Source organism: Schistocerca nitens, chromosome 2, assembly GCF_023898315.1.
Source record: "Schistocerca nitens isolate TAMUIC-IGC-003100 chromosome 2, iqSchNite1.1, whole genome shotgun sequence".
Classification (NCBI taxonomy): Eukaryota; Metazoa; Arthropoda; class Insecta; order Orthoptera; family Acrididae; genus Schistocerca; species Schistocerca nitens.
In genome coordinates, this window is record NC_064615.1 from 662,201,603 (window position 1) to 662,217,981 (window position 16,379).

General features: G+C 39.0%; 1 protein-coding gene across 1 annotated transcript in view; it reads right to left on the reverse strand.

The window, feature by feature from the left end:
• LOC126235228 (phenoloxidase 1-like) overlaps positions 1 to 16,379 on the reverse strand; it is a 141,027-nt gene that overhangs the window by 113,095 nt on the left and 11,553 nt on the right. The window contains exons 2-3 of the mRNA XM_049943959.1: positions 5,296 to 5,446; positions 5,103 to 5,204 (exon numbers count right to left, since the gene is read on the reverse strand). Of these exons, the coding sequence (XP_049799916.1) occupies positions 5,103 to 5,204; positions 5,296 to 5,446 (253 nt within the window). The remainder of the gene's footprint in view (positions 1 to 5,102; positions 5,205 to 5,295; positions 5,447 to 16,379) is intronic.

Here is a 16,379-nt window from a genome sequence, read left to right on the forward strand (position 1 = left end):
GCAGCAGCGTACCATACAAACTTGGCCAATTTATGGATTTTGCTTTGGTCAATAGCAAACTTTATCAATAATAGTTCCTTCATTCTGACACCATATTACGACTTTTTATATCACAGAAGGTATCTCATAACCTCATTTTCATCATTCGTCACTGGACTAAGCGAAGTGATGTAGCGTTGACGTTTCGTCCAGTTTTCTGCTGACGTTGTCCACCACTCGCCCATTGACGTCCAGTGTCAAGCGTACATAAGATTCGCTCTTACACCGCTGATGTGTGTCCTCAGATGCTAGCTCAATCAGTGACACCGCCGGCGTACGCAATGGGTGGCGTCAAGTAAGTAGCACTTTCAGTGTGGAGCCCTGTCACAATAAATACACTTTGTTTCTAGTCGATGAGCATAAAACCTGTCATTGGTCATTATCGACCGAAATCGATAACCTAGCAATAATTTTTGTGTTCGTGAACTACAATCAAAGAAACAAATTCTGTACTTCCTGATCACTGTCTTCATTCGCGACGGTCTCACATCTTGTAAAAATTAATACACTACTGCCTACTAAAACTGCGACACAACGGTAATAAATAACGAAATTTAGGTTATTGCGCCTGTACATTGTAGCAGGAAGAGTACATGATTAAATTTGTAGGTGTTTGGTGGTATATGGGGTACGAAATTTAGTACAGAAAGCTGACACCTCTGGTAGCAACAGAGCTTTTATCACCGCTGAGTATCATGTCGAAGAGAGCTTCTATGTTACATATAGTTACGACATTCCACGTTGCTTCCGTTCTACGGCAGGCTTCAGTAGCCGTAGTGCCCAGAGAGTTGTGGCGTGCCAGTCTCTCAGCATCCCACGACCGGATGTGAGAGATGATGGGAACACGATAAACGTGTTGGCCAGTGCAGTCATCGAACGCCCTCTGTATAGTAGTTGTTTAAAACAGCATGAACATCGTGCGGTCTTACGTAATCGTGTTGAAAGATAACATGACAGAGACCTCGAAGATAGTGTACAGCCACTGACCTTAACATGTCAGAAACGTAACTGCTGGTGTTCAAACTACTGGTCATATGAACCAGCAGTGTGTATCCAATGACAGGTCATATCATCATACCAGGTGCTGGGCACGTATAACGATGTCAAATGCAACCTGGCTACATTCGTCCCACTCGGAGCCACGAAACGCGTATACCTTCATGGTGACGCTATTCGAAGGAGTCCGCGACAATGGTCGTTGTGCAGACAGTCAGTGCTTCACATGTCGTCGCACCCCCTGTGTCGATACTTGTCTCGCTGCAAGCAGGCTCCTTTCCTGACTCAAGGTACTTGACGAGGCTGTACGATCCTGCACGGCCAAGTGAAGAATATGCCTGTCCACTAGGAGCTAGACGTGTGAGGCCACTGAGTATGACTCTCGTGAACCCATCGATTCTGTGGGGAATACTGCAGTTATTGTGGTAAGAAGGCTGCTCATCGCTGCCTCTCACGTAAAATAACGCTCGACGACGCCGTTCGAGAAATGGAAACTCCAATGTCAAACGACTGGGTGACACCGCACAAACCCTTCCAAGTCACTAATGTTAATTTTGCAGTGCTGTTGGTACCCAAAGACGTAGTAAGTGCCACATATAAATGCCATATTTTACTGTTCATCTGTGCTGTGACTAGAGCCGTTCGCCTAGAGCTAATATGCAATGCAACAACGAATCGATTTTCCTTGTCACTAATAAGTTTTATTAGCAGATACGGTGTTCTACATACCATTTATAGTGACAATGCCCAGACATTTAAAGCAGCCAACAAAAAGATAATGGAATTGTGGAAGGCCAGCTCTGCTGATAAGGCCCCACCAATACCTTGCACAACAAGGCATTACGTGGAAGTTTACAGCTCGGCGTATAGGCTGGTGAGATGGAAGAAAGGAGAGACTGGGTTCAACTAAAAGCTATCCGGACGCTCGCCAGCATAGGTGAGAAACAGCTACAGGCTGTGCCCACAACTCTAAGCCAACAACCCAATATGAAGACGAAGTGCTGCCCTCACCCCACCACCACCATATTTCCTCGTTCGGAACAGACTCATGACATTACCAAGAGGACCACATCCACCAGTTCTAACAGACCTGACGAGAGAATTTAGACTCTCTTTAAAAAAAGCTTAAGATTTCTGGTAGTACAGGAGCGAAGAGCATCCTCTATGCTCTTCCACTATTTCCACCAAGTCAAACGCGCAAATGGAACGTCGACGTGGACCCAAGTCGGTAATATGCAAATGTAACATTAGACAGAAATGATACAAGCGGAAAACCATCCAGCAAAGAATTAAGGCATTTCAAATTTTATACGTTTGAATGTCAGTATCAATATAGCTAGCAAAATAGCAAACTGCAAATCTGTTAGTCAAATGCTTAAAAAATAAGAAACGCTATACGGTAAGAAATCAGATTTAACTAGTGCATGTCTGCAGAGAAATTTCATTAGTTATAAATACGATACTAGTAAGTCTGCGCTTCAAAATTCAATGCAGATTCAAGAGTAGTGGGAGATATAGCCGCAGATGGTGAAGATGTGAAAGACAGCTGAATTACGTCGCGAGTTCTCGGAATGTTACCACCAACATTTCATCACTTCCGTACTTCACGGGATAACGTAGCAGTATCCGATAAAATAGTCGACACACTATTTCAACGTTTGCGTCTGAAAGAAGATAGCTTAAATGGGACAGAACAGTCAGACTTTTCCCAAAATGCTTTAATTTCAGAACAATATAAACACTTTGTCAAAGCAAGTCCGTAGGAAAAGTCTACGGTTCAATGTCTCAAATGCGGCAAATACGGGCATGCAAAGAAACATTGCAGAAATAAATACTGAGACAAATATTTAGCATATTGTAAAGACAATTATTCACTCCATGGCAAAATGACCATTTTGTTTGCAGTTGTTGCGTGAACCCAAGTCGGTGACGTCGTCCTTCTACAATAAGCAGTTGTAACAGCCGGTAGAAGACGCCTCATCAGGCCTGTCCAGCTGGTCACATCCATAGAGGTAAACCACGGTGTGGAGGATGTGGGTGAATGTTATACGGCGTCTCTGACGTGTATCTGTATGTCTGCTTCTGTCCCTAAAGGCACTATGTAAATTACTTTCTAGTTGCCTCACAGATTCCACAGTCGCATTTCAACTAGTGCTTTTCGTTTGAAACCTTTCGATTCTTTGCTGTCGGGTTATTCGTTAGTGTCATTTCGGTCTAATGTTAAACCTGGACATTCCGGAAAAATGACGCTTTTGATTGCAGTTGTTACATGAATAATTGACTCTTCAATATGCTAAATATTTGGGTCATGATTTATTCCTTTCTTTGGAGGCCCATTTTTGCCTCGTTTGAAACACTGAACTGTAAACTTTTCCTGCTGACTTATTTTGACAAGGTGTTTATATTCTTACGAGATGAAAACATTTTGGGATATGTTACGTTGTCCTGTCTCATTTATTTCCAGACGCAAATGTTCAGATAATATGTCGAGAATTTTGTCGGAAGCTGCTACATTATCCCACGCAATACGGAAGTGATGAAGTTTTGGCAGTAACATTCCAAGAATCCGCGACATAATCCAGCTCTTTTTCATAACTTCACATTCTGTCGCTAAATCTTTCGCGTATTCATGAATATGCATACAGATCTGCAAAACTTCACTCGTTGAATCTGATTTCTTGCTATTTAGCGTTTCTAATTTTTTAAGCACTTGAGTAACAGATTTGCAGTTGGCTATTTTCCTGGCTGTATTGCTGCTTACACTCGAACCTATAAAATTTGGGCCTCATGATCTTTCTCAATCCAAGACTTTATATTCTGTTCAGTTTTTCTTCTGTCAGTTTAACTTCCTGTCCGATTGCTAATGAATACAACTTTTCGACTTTAATGCCAAGCACAGTCCAAATCACCAAGAGAAGTAATTGCCTTTTCCGTAATGATCCTCTAGCAAAAGTTCCAGTTGTCATTTAATAAAAACCACTGATAATAGACAAATTTACAATCTGTGAAAGCACGTAACCGACTTTTCAGACTGTCTTTTGACTGACGATCAACAAAATAATTTGGCGACTTTCATTCACTGCAACTAACTTGCCGGTTGACGCTACTTCCTACTATTTGCTGATATGCAACACGCCTCTGACTTGGTGTACTCCTTTGTAATACCTGACGAGTAGTTACGTAACCAGTTTTCTACTTGCGTGTATCTGAACCCACAACCTCTTGATAAATTTTTGTTTTAAAGGTAAGTAACTATTTTGCTATGCTTAAAGGAGTACACTTTAGGGTCACTTAAAATACGCTTGCACAAGAAAGAACAGACAACTGACTTAGCAAAGAGCAATTGTTACATAAAGCATTATTAGAAAATACATGGAACGTATACAACAGCACCTTGCGTAACATATAATAACAAGACATAGAAAAATAGTTAACTCTCAATACAACATCGTTGAGGAAACGTTCACCGATATAGAAAACGGTAAGTTGGTATTCATACCACGAATCCCAATTATTTCAACTACCAGTAACCTATAATACAGCTTTGAAAGACTCCAGTAAAATTGGTGTACAGCATGACTCGCAATAAGGCACAACAGCAGGATATATTGCAATACGACAGAATGAATTTAAAAGAAGCGTGTTTCTCGCACAGACAAATATACGTTGCGTGTTCGTGTTTTGATAACAACAAAGCTTATTAGTCTTTGCAACCGAAGTATAGTTTATACGAATATAGATCATTTTGAAGGTTTCGTGGGCATTTGTTGGCGTATTACCTATTGACATTTGTCTCGAGGTCTTCCGCGCTTATTGATTTTTCTGACTTTGGCCAAGCTAGTTACTCGTGCTGGCGAAACTTCAGAAAAATCATTAAACAGACGTGCCGTAGATACCGAGACAAAAATTGGCAATACTTCTATAAGTTAGATGCTATACAAACGCAATTATTAACTTCACATTTTCTTTCATTTTAGAAAGCAAAAAGAAGAGAAGACAAACGAAGCAGGTCTTTTTCAGCTGACCCAGTCAATTATTACAAGTTACACATGAAAGATGTTACTCACGTTTACAGCTGCCCGCTGATGAATAGCTTCATAGATTCTTTCTTGATATCGTTGCAAGTCTTGAATGTCAATCATGAGTCCATCCGTTTCTCGATTGATATCCTGATGTTTTACAGATCTTCCATAAGCAATTATGATTCTAATCACATTCAAGTTAATAATATGCAAGCTGTATATGAAATAAATTTCTTACTTGAAGTTTAGCATTTTTCAGACGTGAAGGCCAGACTCTACTCGCAAGTATGTTATCAAGTTTAGGAAAATAAGCTTCTTCAATAGGTTTATCCCAGTGAAGTAGTCTTTCTACTCTTCCCATGTTGTTGCTCAGTCGTTCAAAATCATATCTGCAAAGTAAAAATACCAGCGAAATACGTTTTCAGTCATAACAAATTAAATATAAGTTACTTCAAGTTACGTTATGACCTGCTGTACCTCTACCTCCTTAAAGCAGTTAATTAGATTATGTGAGTAAAAGATTTTTTTTTTTTTACTATCCACATCTATCTCTACACACTGACGGATAAGGCTTCAGCTTAGGGTACCAATATTTGGAAGGAGCCATATGTATAGTGACAATCCAGAATGTTTCAACATATTGAGTTTTTCCGTCTATTCACTTTTTTGCAATTTTGATTCCTCACCATTGCATTACCCTTGCTGCAATGTATGTTGCAGCCATTTGCAGCCCCCTTCGCTGTGATGCTTCTTATTCAAATATTCCGGGGTTCCTGTGCGGGCTATCCCTATGACGATTAATAAATTTTGTTCCGTTCTCCAATAAAAACAATACACTTAAGATAACTCCATCTTTAAAACATAAGGAAGGGAAAATACATTTTCTGAATCCACCATTCCCTCTCCCTTCACCATATAACTACCCTGCCATGTATTCTTCTTCTGTCGACAAATGTGAAATTTATGCAGTCGAGGTAGTTATTTCTCTGCAAGGTGACATCCGAACATTTCATTAACAATTTAGAAGTAATATTAACAATTTTTTGCGTTGTAAGGCACGTAACAAAATAAGTTCAAGAACATGCTGGTACATAAAGCAGAAGAGCGTAAACAGAACTTATGAGATTTAAAAATTCAGCTGTTGTACTGATGCTAATAACATCTTACACAACAAAGCACAAATTAATAATACAGTGCAGTCTAATTTTTATTATTTGTAATATAAGTTGGCTCTTTGTAGTATTGTTACGGAATTTGAAGTGAGTGAAAAATTAAAAGTATCAATGTTTATTCAATGTTGTTATATATACATACATTATTAATTTTTAAAGGTTGTTAGTTCTCGTTACAGAAATGTCTTGTGTTTACTTTAAGTGGTATTGTTCGTGCTGTGTGGTTTTAAGGTATTCTTCCAGCATCGTAGTACTTTCGTGGTGCTTCAAATAAATGTTTCGTTTTAAAACTGCGTTTCATATTTTATGAAAATGGTAGCAGACTTGCGCGGTTACTAAAGTTTTCATGAAGTGTGACAGTTGAACCCGATAGCTCGACGTTATCGACGTACCAAAGATGACACAGTTGTCGACTAAAACGACAATTTGTAAAACTCACTAGCGAACAACATTGGGGAAGTACGAGCTCTACTTTCTTTGTTAGCCAAGTCGATCGGCTGGGTTGAGCTTTGTGTACAGTTTTTGAAAACTTTCGCCAATGACTTCGATTACATTTATGTTACATGGCACGATATACCTGCTGTAGAGAAAACGTGGAGTAAGATACAAAAACGGTGTTTAAATTATGAGCTGGGAATAACAGACCATTGATGAAGTGTTGGTATAGTAAAGGTGTCGAAAACGAAGATCAACAAACAGTGACAAAGGCGCAATCTAATTTAATCTGAAGAATATATATCAAAAACACCTCATTATAAAAAGAACAAAGAAAGAGAATGCTTTTCATGTGGCAAAGAAGGTCACTTAAGAAAAAGTATGAAAAAGCTCATTTGTTTTAAATGCAAGAAAAAGGGATATCGATGAAATGAGTGTACTGGCTTAAACAAAAAGAAAAAGACTGCCATCTTGTCAACTAGTGCACATCAGTGAGTAGTTCAAGAAACTGTAGCCACACAGACACTTCAAAAATTAAGGAGATGTTTTAATGATGAGCCGCAACAATTTTTCTGTGAATGTACACAAACTGGGCTGTGGTGAGTGGTACATTGACGATGGTGCGAGACATCACATAGCAAATCAGCGTGTTGGTACACTTGATATGAAACATTCGAAAATCCAAGGAAGATGGATAGTGCCAAAAATGGTGTACAAACTAAAGCATATGGTATAGGTCGAACTGATATATAAATAATCATTGGACAGAAACAGACAGAGCAATATTTTGAAGACTTTTGAATTTGCGCAGATGTATTGGGAAGCTTACTTTCCGCTAAGAAAGTTGCCCAAAAAGGAATAAATCAAATAAAAGAAAAAATGGCAAAATTTTAGTTTTTTAAACAATTCTCAGATGCATTTGCTACATCCAATGACGAAAATGACCGTTATCATTTGCCTGTGAAGCCTGGTCGTGAAAAAAAAGTCTTGTGTTATTCCTGAAACTGGTGACATCTTACAGAGATGAAACGATAAAATGTGCCATTAAAATAGGCACTATGTGCACCAGTTTTTGAAGGATCATAGAGACTACGTTTGGTAGTTGCCTTTGTGAAGGGTGCATGTATGATAGACATCATAAGCTAGCGTTTGGCGACAGACTAAACCTGCAGAATCAGTTTATCTAGATATTTTGGTCTAATGGAATGAATAACTTGCAGGATCATCGATTTTAAGGATAATTTTTCCAGTTCCAGAGTAATGTAGCTTTTGCAACACAAAGATGAAATTAAACAAAAGCTACCACCGTTCATTACAATGATAAAACCTCAAGATGATGTTACTGTGGAAGAATTATGTACAGACTATTTTAAGGAATTCTATAAAAAGATGTACATATGTTTGCTGATTCAACTGGACTAAAACATTCTATTACTGCACCACATACTCCTCAACAGCAGAGTGATAAAATAGATTTTATGTTCTTGGCTCTTCTCTGCTGAATACCTACTAAAAGCGTTTTGGGATGAGGCAATTTTGGCTGCGACATACACTTTGAGTCTAACAGGCCCCACGAAAATTAAAGGTAAAACTCCAATTGAGAAAGTTTTGAAGGAAGAAAGTGGTTTTAATAATTTAGCGATATTTGGAACACAGTGCTACACTTCCATTCCTGCGCAGAAGAATTTTGATGCTAAATCTTCAAAAAGATATCTGGATGATTATGAGCACTGTTGATACAGTAGTTCTTTTTCTGAAAAAATCTGTGTGTGTGTGTGTTTGTGTGGGCGCGTGCGCGTTCGCAGAGATGTAAAGTTCAACAGAAACAATTACAGCAACCACTTACTCAAGAAACTAAAATGGGTTGTTGATGTGGGATGTAGATGAAAAGAAAGCGGTTACAGAAAGTAAACGTGAAATGTTATTGAAGAGGATAGCCAACGGGATTGTATGGACCAAGATGTAGCTGCAAGTGTTGAACAGGTTGTCAGCCACTTGTATGACACTGAGGGACAAGTAGAGAATAGCTTGGAAACAAGAAATGAAGATAGAGGAAGCCACAACTTACCTGAATGGCGAAATTTGAAGAAACCGTCCCCTCACTATGAAGATTCAGCGCAGCATCCAAGGTGCTTCTTTGTGAGGAACCAAAGAATTATAAAGAAGCAGTGTAGTCAGAAAATTTTGAAGAGTGGAAGAAAGCACTGGAGGAAGAAATGAGTGCTCCTGAAGACAATTAAAATGTGGAAAATATTTTACAAAACTAAAACAAATAAAATGACTGAAAATCGATGGGTTTTTGCCACAAAACTAAATGCAAATAATGAAGTGGTTCGACATAAGACTCGATTTATGACAAAAGGATATACTCAAGATTTTGGAATATATTGTGTTGACACATTTAGCCCTGTAGCACGATCTGAGACGATGAGGACCTTGTTGAATGTTGCAATTCAACATGATTGGTGTATACGGCAATTTGGTGTGAGGACAGCATTTCTCAATTGTATTTTGCAGGAGGAAATCTACGTGTATCAACCAAAGGGCTTTGCTAATGGCACAGAACCTACGCATAAGTTGCTGAAGAGTCTGTATGCTTTAAAGCAAACCTCAAAATGCTGGTATGAGTGTCTTGTTAAATTTCTTACTGAATGTAATTCATGGGAGAGCTATTCAGATCCATGTATATTCTATTGTGAAAACATGGTACTGCAGCTTTAAGCTGATGATGGATTGGGTATGGGCTCAATTGATGCAACAACTAAATTTATTTAACAATTGGGTAAACGTTTCCAGATCACAGTAGAAAAGGACGATTACTTTCTGGGCCTGCAAGTCAACAAATTCGATAATTTTTCCCACAAAAATCACATGAATATGTGAAGAGAAATGTGGTATGATGGATGCAAAACAGTTATCTTTACCATTTAAACACGGATGGATACTGAAGGACATGAAGTTTGAGAAGAATGAATACTGTAATATTGAAGCTTATAGTGATGCTGATCATTGCGGGGACAGAGGCACAAGGCCAACAACTACAAGTGGCATTTCACTCAAGTTTCTTAAAGACACGGTTATGTGGGAAAGTAAATTACAGTTCTCTCTTCAATGGAGGCAGTATGTGCTGCAAGTGGAGCTTTCAGATCACATATGTGGTTCCAAAATTACAGATGATGAAGGAACTTTCTGATATTGTGCATACTTCATCGTATATATAAAGCTTTGCGGGATTCAGTATTGTTATATATACGCATTGATCACCTTTGAGGGTCGACAGTTGTCGTTATAGAAACTTCTTGAATTCACTTCAGAGTAGTGTTGGTTGTGCTTTGTTGGTTTTGACGTATTCTACCAATACAGCCGTACTATTGTGCTGTTTTAAATAAATGTTTCATTTTAAAAAGGCATTTGATGTTTTCTCAACGAAAATTATCAGGAACAATAAGGAAGCTGCCAGCTGAATTTTATCATACATGTGTTAACATCATTCATGTTGGTTCTTGTGACATTGTAAGATGGCAGGGTAATTTTTACCACCTAACATGATCATCTCCTCGTTAGGTCCATTCTATTAGTTAACCCGATTCGTTTGATTTGTCACAAGTCACACTTTGAACTCAGTTAGGTAATTTGTTTAGTACGAAGTGCAATAAGAACAGACATGGCATGCATAAACAAGGTACTAACAATTCCTGCCTCATTAGCAAGCAGATAAATACGTAGTATTTTGGTAGTAAAGTGGAACTGAAGTGACAATGCAGAAGTGTGACAGGGAAATCCATTTAGCGGACCATAAGAGTGCAACCCTCGCAGCAGGAAGGCCAACTAGTGGACACAAAATGCAGCGTCACGTGTCTTCACTTAACAGTAAAATTACATGATACAACTGTGGTCAGTGCGTGTGCTTCACATGCTAAGCCCCTAGCCTCACTGTGCTTTTAACGCAAGAAGGGAATCTCGAACGCTGGTTGTACAGGAAGAAACCAGCATACACAGAAGTTTGTTTTGGATATTCTTATTGGTCGAGTAAGCGACAATGCATTGTATAAAAAAGCACGCCCATTGGCCGGTACCAGTCGTGGAAGAGCCGGAGCTGCTGTACGGTGGGGAAATTAGCGACAATGTAGTCAATTACGTAGGGATAATTGAGGCCACTGTCTCTGTCTGGAGATGGCGTGCTTTGCACGGAGCACTTAATGCTCTGTGGTGATATCGAGAGAGATACTTTTCAGTGAACACTTTGTTGATTCGCGTGCTGGATTTCTCCTTTGTTCATACCGGAGGACACGAGAAGAGCTGTTACAGTCAACATCCTTCTGAGAATTTTTGAGGGCAACATCGTGCACGTCATCCAGCCTTGACGAGTGTACAAAGCCATTTGTCTTAGCTTCGCAAGTTTTAGAGTGTTAAATTCAGTCAGACGCCAGCATAGTTTTTTTGTCAGATCAACAGGTACGAGAGGCGACACACGCAACAGCCGACTGCCGCTGAGGTTATCACTCCATTCTGCAAAAAGTAAATGACCCATTGTTCAGCCGTTAAATGATGTCAACAGCATGCTTTGACAGCAGGTCTGCATTAGATTGGGGTAATTATTCGCATCCCCTCGTGTCTATGCCAGCCAGATATTTCATGAGTGATCTTTTAAATTTGAGGAAGTGATCTGTCAGACACAAATTATTGTCCAACTATAGAAGATTACTTTATATTGCCAGAGTATACAGTTTTGGTTTTGATAGCAACATCTTTTGAAGAACTTTTAGTAGATTTTCGGCATTAAGTTGCTAGTGACCCTAATCAATATTTTCCTCGTGTTTATTTTTCTGCGGGATCTTCCTAGTTTATATAGGATTTTCCTAAGATTACTGTTTCCACATCTTGAACTCAAATGTGTATGGTAATTCTTGTAATAAATTCTTTCGTGCAAGTAGAGACTGTTGTTTGTCCTAAAGTAGAGTTCCCCCCCCCTTTACTCACTGACATATTTTAGGTGCACCGACGGCAGCTATTCTTCGGATGTCTAACAGCGTGTCTGGGACCTACACATCTGGCAGGGTCTGGGTTCGCCGGCTTAAGATTTAATTTTCCTTCTCAGAGCATTCCTTAAGCGCTAAGTAGTGGAGTAGATCACACCAAACCAACATCGGCTTGTTACAACTTTATCAGGAAAACAGTATAGTTTGTATGAGATTCGTATAAATTATTTTTCTGTCTAGATTAAAAGAAAGTCCACCTTTTTAGTGGCAAGTGAATAACGGTGACGGGCGAAATAGTTTTGAGATTTCACAGCAAATAGCTCTGAATACACTTGCTACCAATAAATATCCATTACATGATGCGTCTTTCCACAAACTGATAATGGACTTATATGTCAATCTGATGACTGTGCACGATGTAAGCTCACTTTGCGAAGATTATACCAATATATTCTTGGAAAAAAGGAGGGGCAGCTGGCCTCCACTGCCCCTTGCCGGCGTGTAAACTATAGTGTCAAAATCGTGTGGATATAATCCACTTCCTACCTCTAAAAGCGTCCTCATTCATAAGAGACTAAAAGCTTAGGGGGATGTTTCCAGAAGGTAGGAGACGAGATACTGGCAGAAGTAAAGCTGTGAGTACCGGGCGTGAGTCGTGCTTCGGTAGCTCAGATGGTAGAGCACTTGCCCGTGAAAGGCAAAGGTCCCGAGTTCGAGTCTCGGTCGGGCACACAGTTTTAATCTGCCAGGAAGTTTCAGCTTAGGGGGAATTCATCTGGAGGAGAATGAGAGCAACATTCAAATATGATCCAGTTTTTGTCAGTCAGTCAAAATCAGCTTTACAAATGTTGCATATCTGTGTACACGAAATAATGTATGAATATGCATCTGTACTTTCACGCAGTAGCTGAGGACCAGTCAACATTATCATTATTACTTCTTCACATCTCATATTTTTAAAAGTTTGTTAATATTCTGTTGTTCTGCGTTTTGTAATTAAATGAAGCACATTATTGCAGGACCATTAATAACACATTGTAAATTGGGGCTAGATTACTGCTATGGGAGTTACTTTGCTCCAGAAATGAAAAAAGTTTCAAATCCCTCTAGATGGAAAGTCTTTCAGTGAAATTAAAAGCTTTCTGCTTTAAATCATAGATGACATCACAGTCTTCCTTCCAGTACTTTCTGGATCTGCCGTTTTGTGCTTAGTTGTTGAGTGGAAGCCATTGAGTTGAAGTGTTATTTATTAGACTGAAATTTGCGTTTGAAAATTTGTCTCTACAGAACAGAATTTTATTACTGAAAGGGTAAGTATACGACCATTTGTTATAGAATTTAATGCTGAATCAAAATTTGCATTGCCTGATAAAGCGGTTGCGTTTGTTTTCCTCTAATTCAACAATAAATAAGTAAGTTTACATTTTCAACAATTGTGGGCCTACTTTGCACCCATCATAAAATGGAGCAAAAACGGAGATCAGGAGAATGCGTTTGCATCGTATATAGAAATGATGAGCGATTATGGCTTCCCCTTAAATTCTGATGATCTGCGTTATGTAGTAAAATCTTATCTGGATAGAACGGGGCATAATGTCAAAGCATTTTCCAACAATATACCAGGGAAAGATTGGACAACAGGTTTCCTTCAACGACATCCTCAATTGACTGAATGATTTACACCAACATCAAATGCAGTGGGGCAGCTATTGATGAAACCATGTTGCGTAAATACATTGAAAATCTGTCCAGTATAACTAGAGATGCTACACTATCACATATCTGGAATCTAGATGAGACAAATCTCGCAGACGATCCAGGTAAAAGCAGAGTTATCTGTCGCTGAGGTGCAAAATACCCAGAAAGAATTTGTAGCTTTTCTAAATCTAGTTGCTACATTCTGATGTGTGGCAGGCAGCATGGTAACTTTTACCACCCTATGCCATATACAAGTCTGGGAAGCTGTGTAACACATGGACGGAGGGAGGTCCATAGGGATGCAGGTACAATCATTCTAATTCAGGATAGTTTGCGCAGTGACTGGTTTAAGACCATACTGCTGCCCAAAGCTGAAGAAACTCGAAGGAAAAAAGGTTGTGATTGCTGAAAATCTCTCTACATATTTGGACATCCAAATTTTTCTGATATGCAGAGAAAATGACATTCATTTCGTGTGTCTTCCGCCAAACTCGACCCATCTCACTCAACCTTTAGACGTTGCCTTCTTTCATGAAGCTGCATGGCGGCAGGTACCGTGTGAGTGGATGCAGACACTTGAAGGAATGAAGTGTACTGTTCTTCCTAAAAACCAGTTTCCTGATCTGCTGAAAAGGGCTCTTGATGTGATGCAACCAAATTTAAAAAGTAACCTTGAAAGTGACTTTAGGAAGTTTGGGATAGTTCCCTGTAATGTTGAATCATTGCTTTAACGCATCAGATACAGAAAGATACAAGATGATTATCTGAATAATTCATTTCTGCTCAGTCTTCAAACGAAGGGAACTCTCAACATTCCTGGGGATAAAGATCACAATAAAGGAAGAAAGATTCCAGTGTCACCTGAAAAAAATGTCTCTCATGCAACTAGTACCAGTATTAGAACGGTAGAGAATGTGAGTGTTGCAGCAGAAACCGCTTCACAGACACCTAGAAGACAACCAGGAAAACGTAAAAGAAAGCAAATTTGGCATTCTAAGAGAAATGAATATGACTATACACAAGATTCTTCTGACAGACAATTCTGGGAGTGTTACAGGGAGAGATGTCTTCTGGAAGTAGAGCACGAAGAAGAGGAGGAAAACTTACAGAACTCTAAAGGACCACAAATGAAACCAGTAAAGAGAGAAGTCGGTGCTTTTGTGATCTTTCATTATGAGTATCATCTGTATCCAGGTGTTATTCAAAACTTTAATCAGACTGGGGCAGCAAAAATTGCTATGAGTAAGTCAAAAAAAATCTTGGAAATCGCCATCAAAACCAGATGAACTCTTTTATGAATAGAAAGATATTGTAGGGGGGCATAGATCCACCACACATGGAGAATAAAAGGTGTTTTTTTCCATATTCCTGAACTGAGTGGTGTTGAGTGACATGGCTGAATTGTGTGGTAATTAGGTTATGGTATCTAGAGTATATAAACATGTTGCAATTTTGGTGAATATGGTATATCCAAGAAAAACCTCCAGAAACAGGTTGGTTTTAAAGACGCCGTCTTCAGCACCATCTCCTCAAAATCCTCCATAAAAAGATTGGCGACTATAGGGGACAATGGTCTCCCCATAGTCACTCCGTCAGTCTGTTCAAAATATTTGTCATTGAATAAAAAGTACGTCGACCTCAGCACATGGCGACAAAGCTTGGTTGTTTCCTCATCCAGTTTCTCACCAATTAATTGCAAGGATTCTTCCAGAGGAACCCAGGTAAAATATGTCTCTATCATCAACAAAAACGGAATTTGTGGCTTTAAGCATGGCAACTAGTGAAGCCTGTTGGCTCAATAATTTGTATTGTAGTCTTTCTGGCAGTCAAAGAGCTGTTGTACTTTATGAAGACAATATTCCAGAAATAAGCCTTTGCAAGAACCTTCAGTTCCATCATACACTATAGCATATTGATGTGAAAATTTTATTTGTGAGAGAGAAAGTTTTTACCAAGACAGTTATGTTAAAGCACATTAGCACAAATGACCAACAAGCTGATACTCTAACAAAGCCACTAAGTAAAATAAAATATGAAAAATTTAGAGCGCTGTTAGGACTTACCTAGAGCTTGTAATTTGTTTTTGTAACACTGATAATTAGGGAATTGAGGGAGGGTGTTCAGGCACAATGTTAATGTTATATTAAAAAAGCAACAATGTTTTTCTTTGGTTCAAAAATGGTTCAAATGGCTCTGAGCACTATGGGACTCAACTGCTGAGGTCATTAGTCCCCTAGAACTTAGAACTAGTTAAACCTAACTAACCTAAGGACATCACAAACATCCATGCCCGAGGCAGGATTCGAACCTGCGACCGTAGCGGTCTCGCGGTTCCAGACTGCAGCGCCTTTAACCGCACGGCCACTTCGGCCGGCTGTTTTTCTTTGATTTGTGTTATCTTCCAGTCTTTCGATGCTTTGGCTTATTCTGTTTATTCTGTGTGTATTGTTGTCTGCCATTAGATAAAGGTGTTACACATTACAATAAACTTTGCGCAAACATGCTTATTTTCGAGCTTCATTTACTGCGCCCAATCACACACAATACGTGATATTTAAGACACAACCTTTTTTCTGTAAACGCATGTTCCATCAGAATCATCTCATTCTCCGAGATAACCATCGTCTATGAAAAGAAAATATCTTACAAAATACCCTTAACCTGGTCACATATTTAACTGCTGATTATGCATGAAGTTCTGACACTACAACAGCTAACACCATTGAAAAATTGATTTTCTTACCTTTTCATTACATAAGTAATTATATTTATGATTCATCATGACCAAAAATGAATATTGTTTAAAGATTGTCAAATAACCTATGTATATGTTAGTAACTGCAATATATTCTGTAATATAATGTCGAATGTGAGAAAAATTTCATATAGTTAACATTATACCAATCTGAAACAGCCAGCGTGATAGCATTGAACAGAATCTTTGTTGTAGTACTTCGTATACTAGTAGCCTTACACACATACCACTTGACTAACCGACCAGTCTGGTGTGCAGTCTACACCACAAAATTATGAGACGT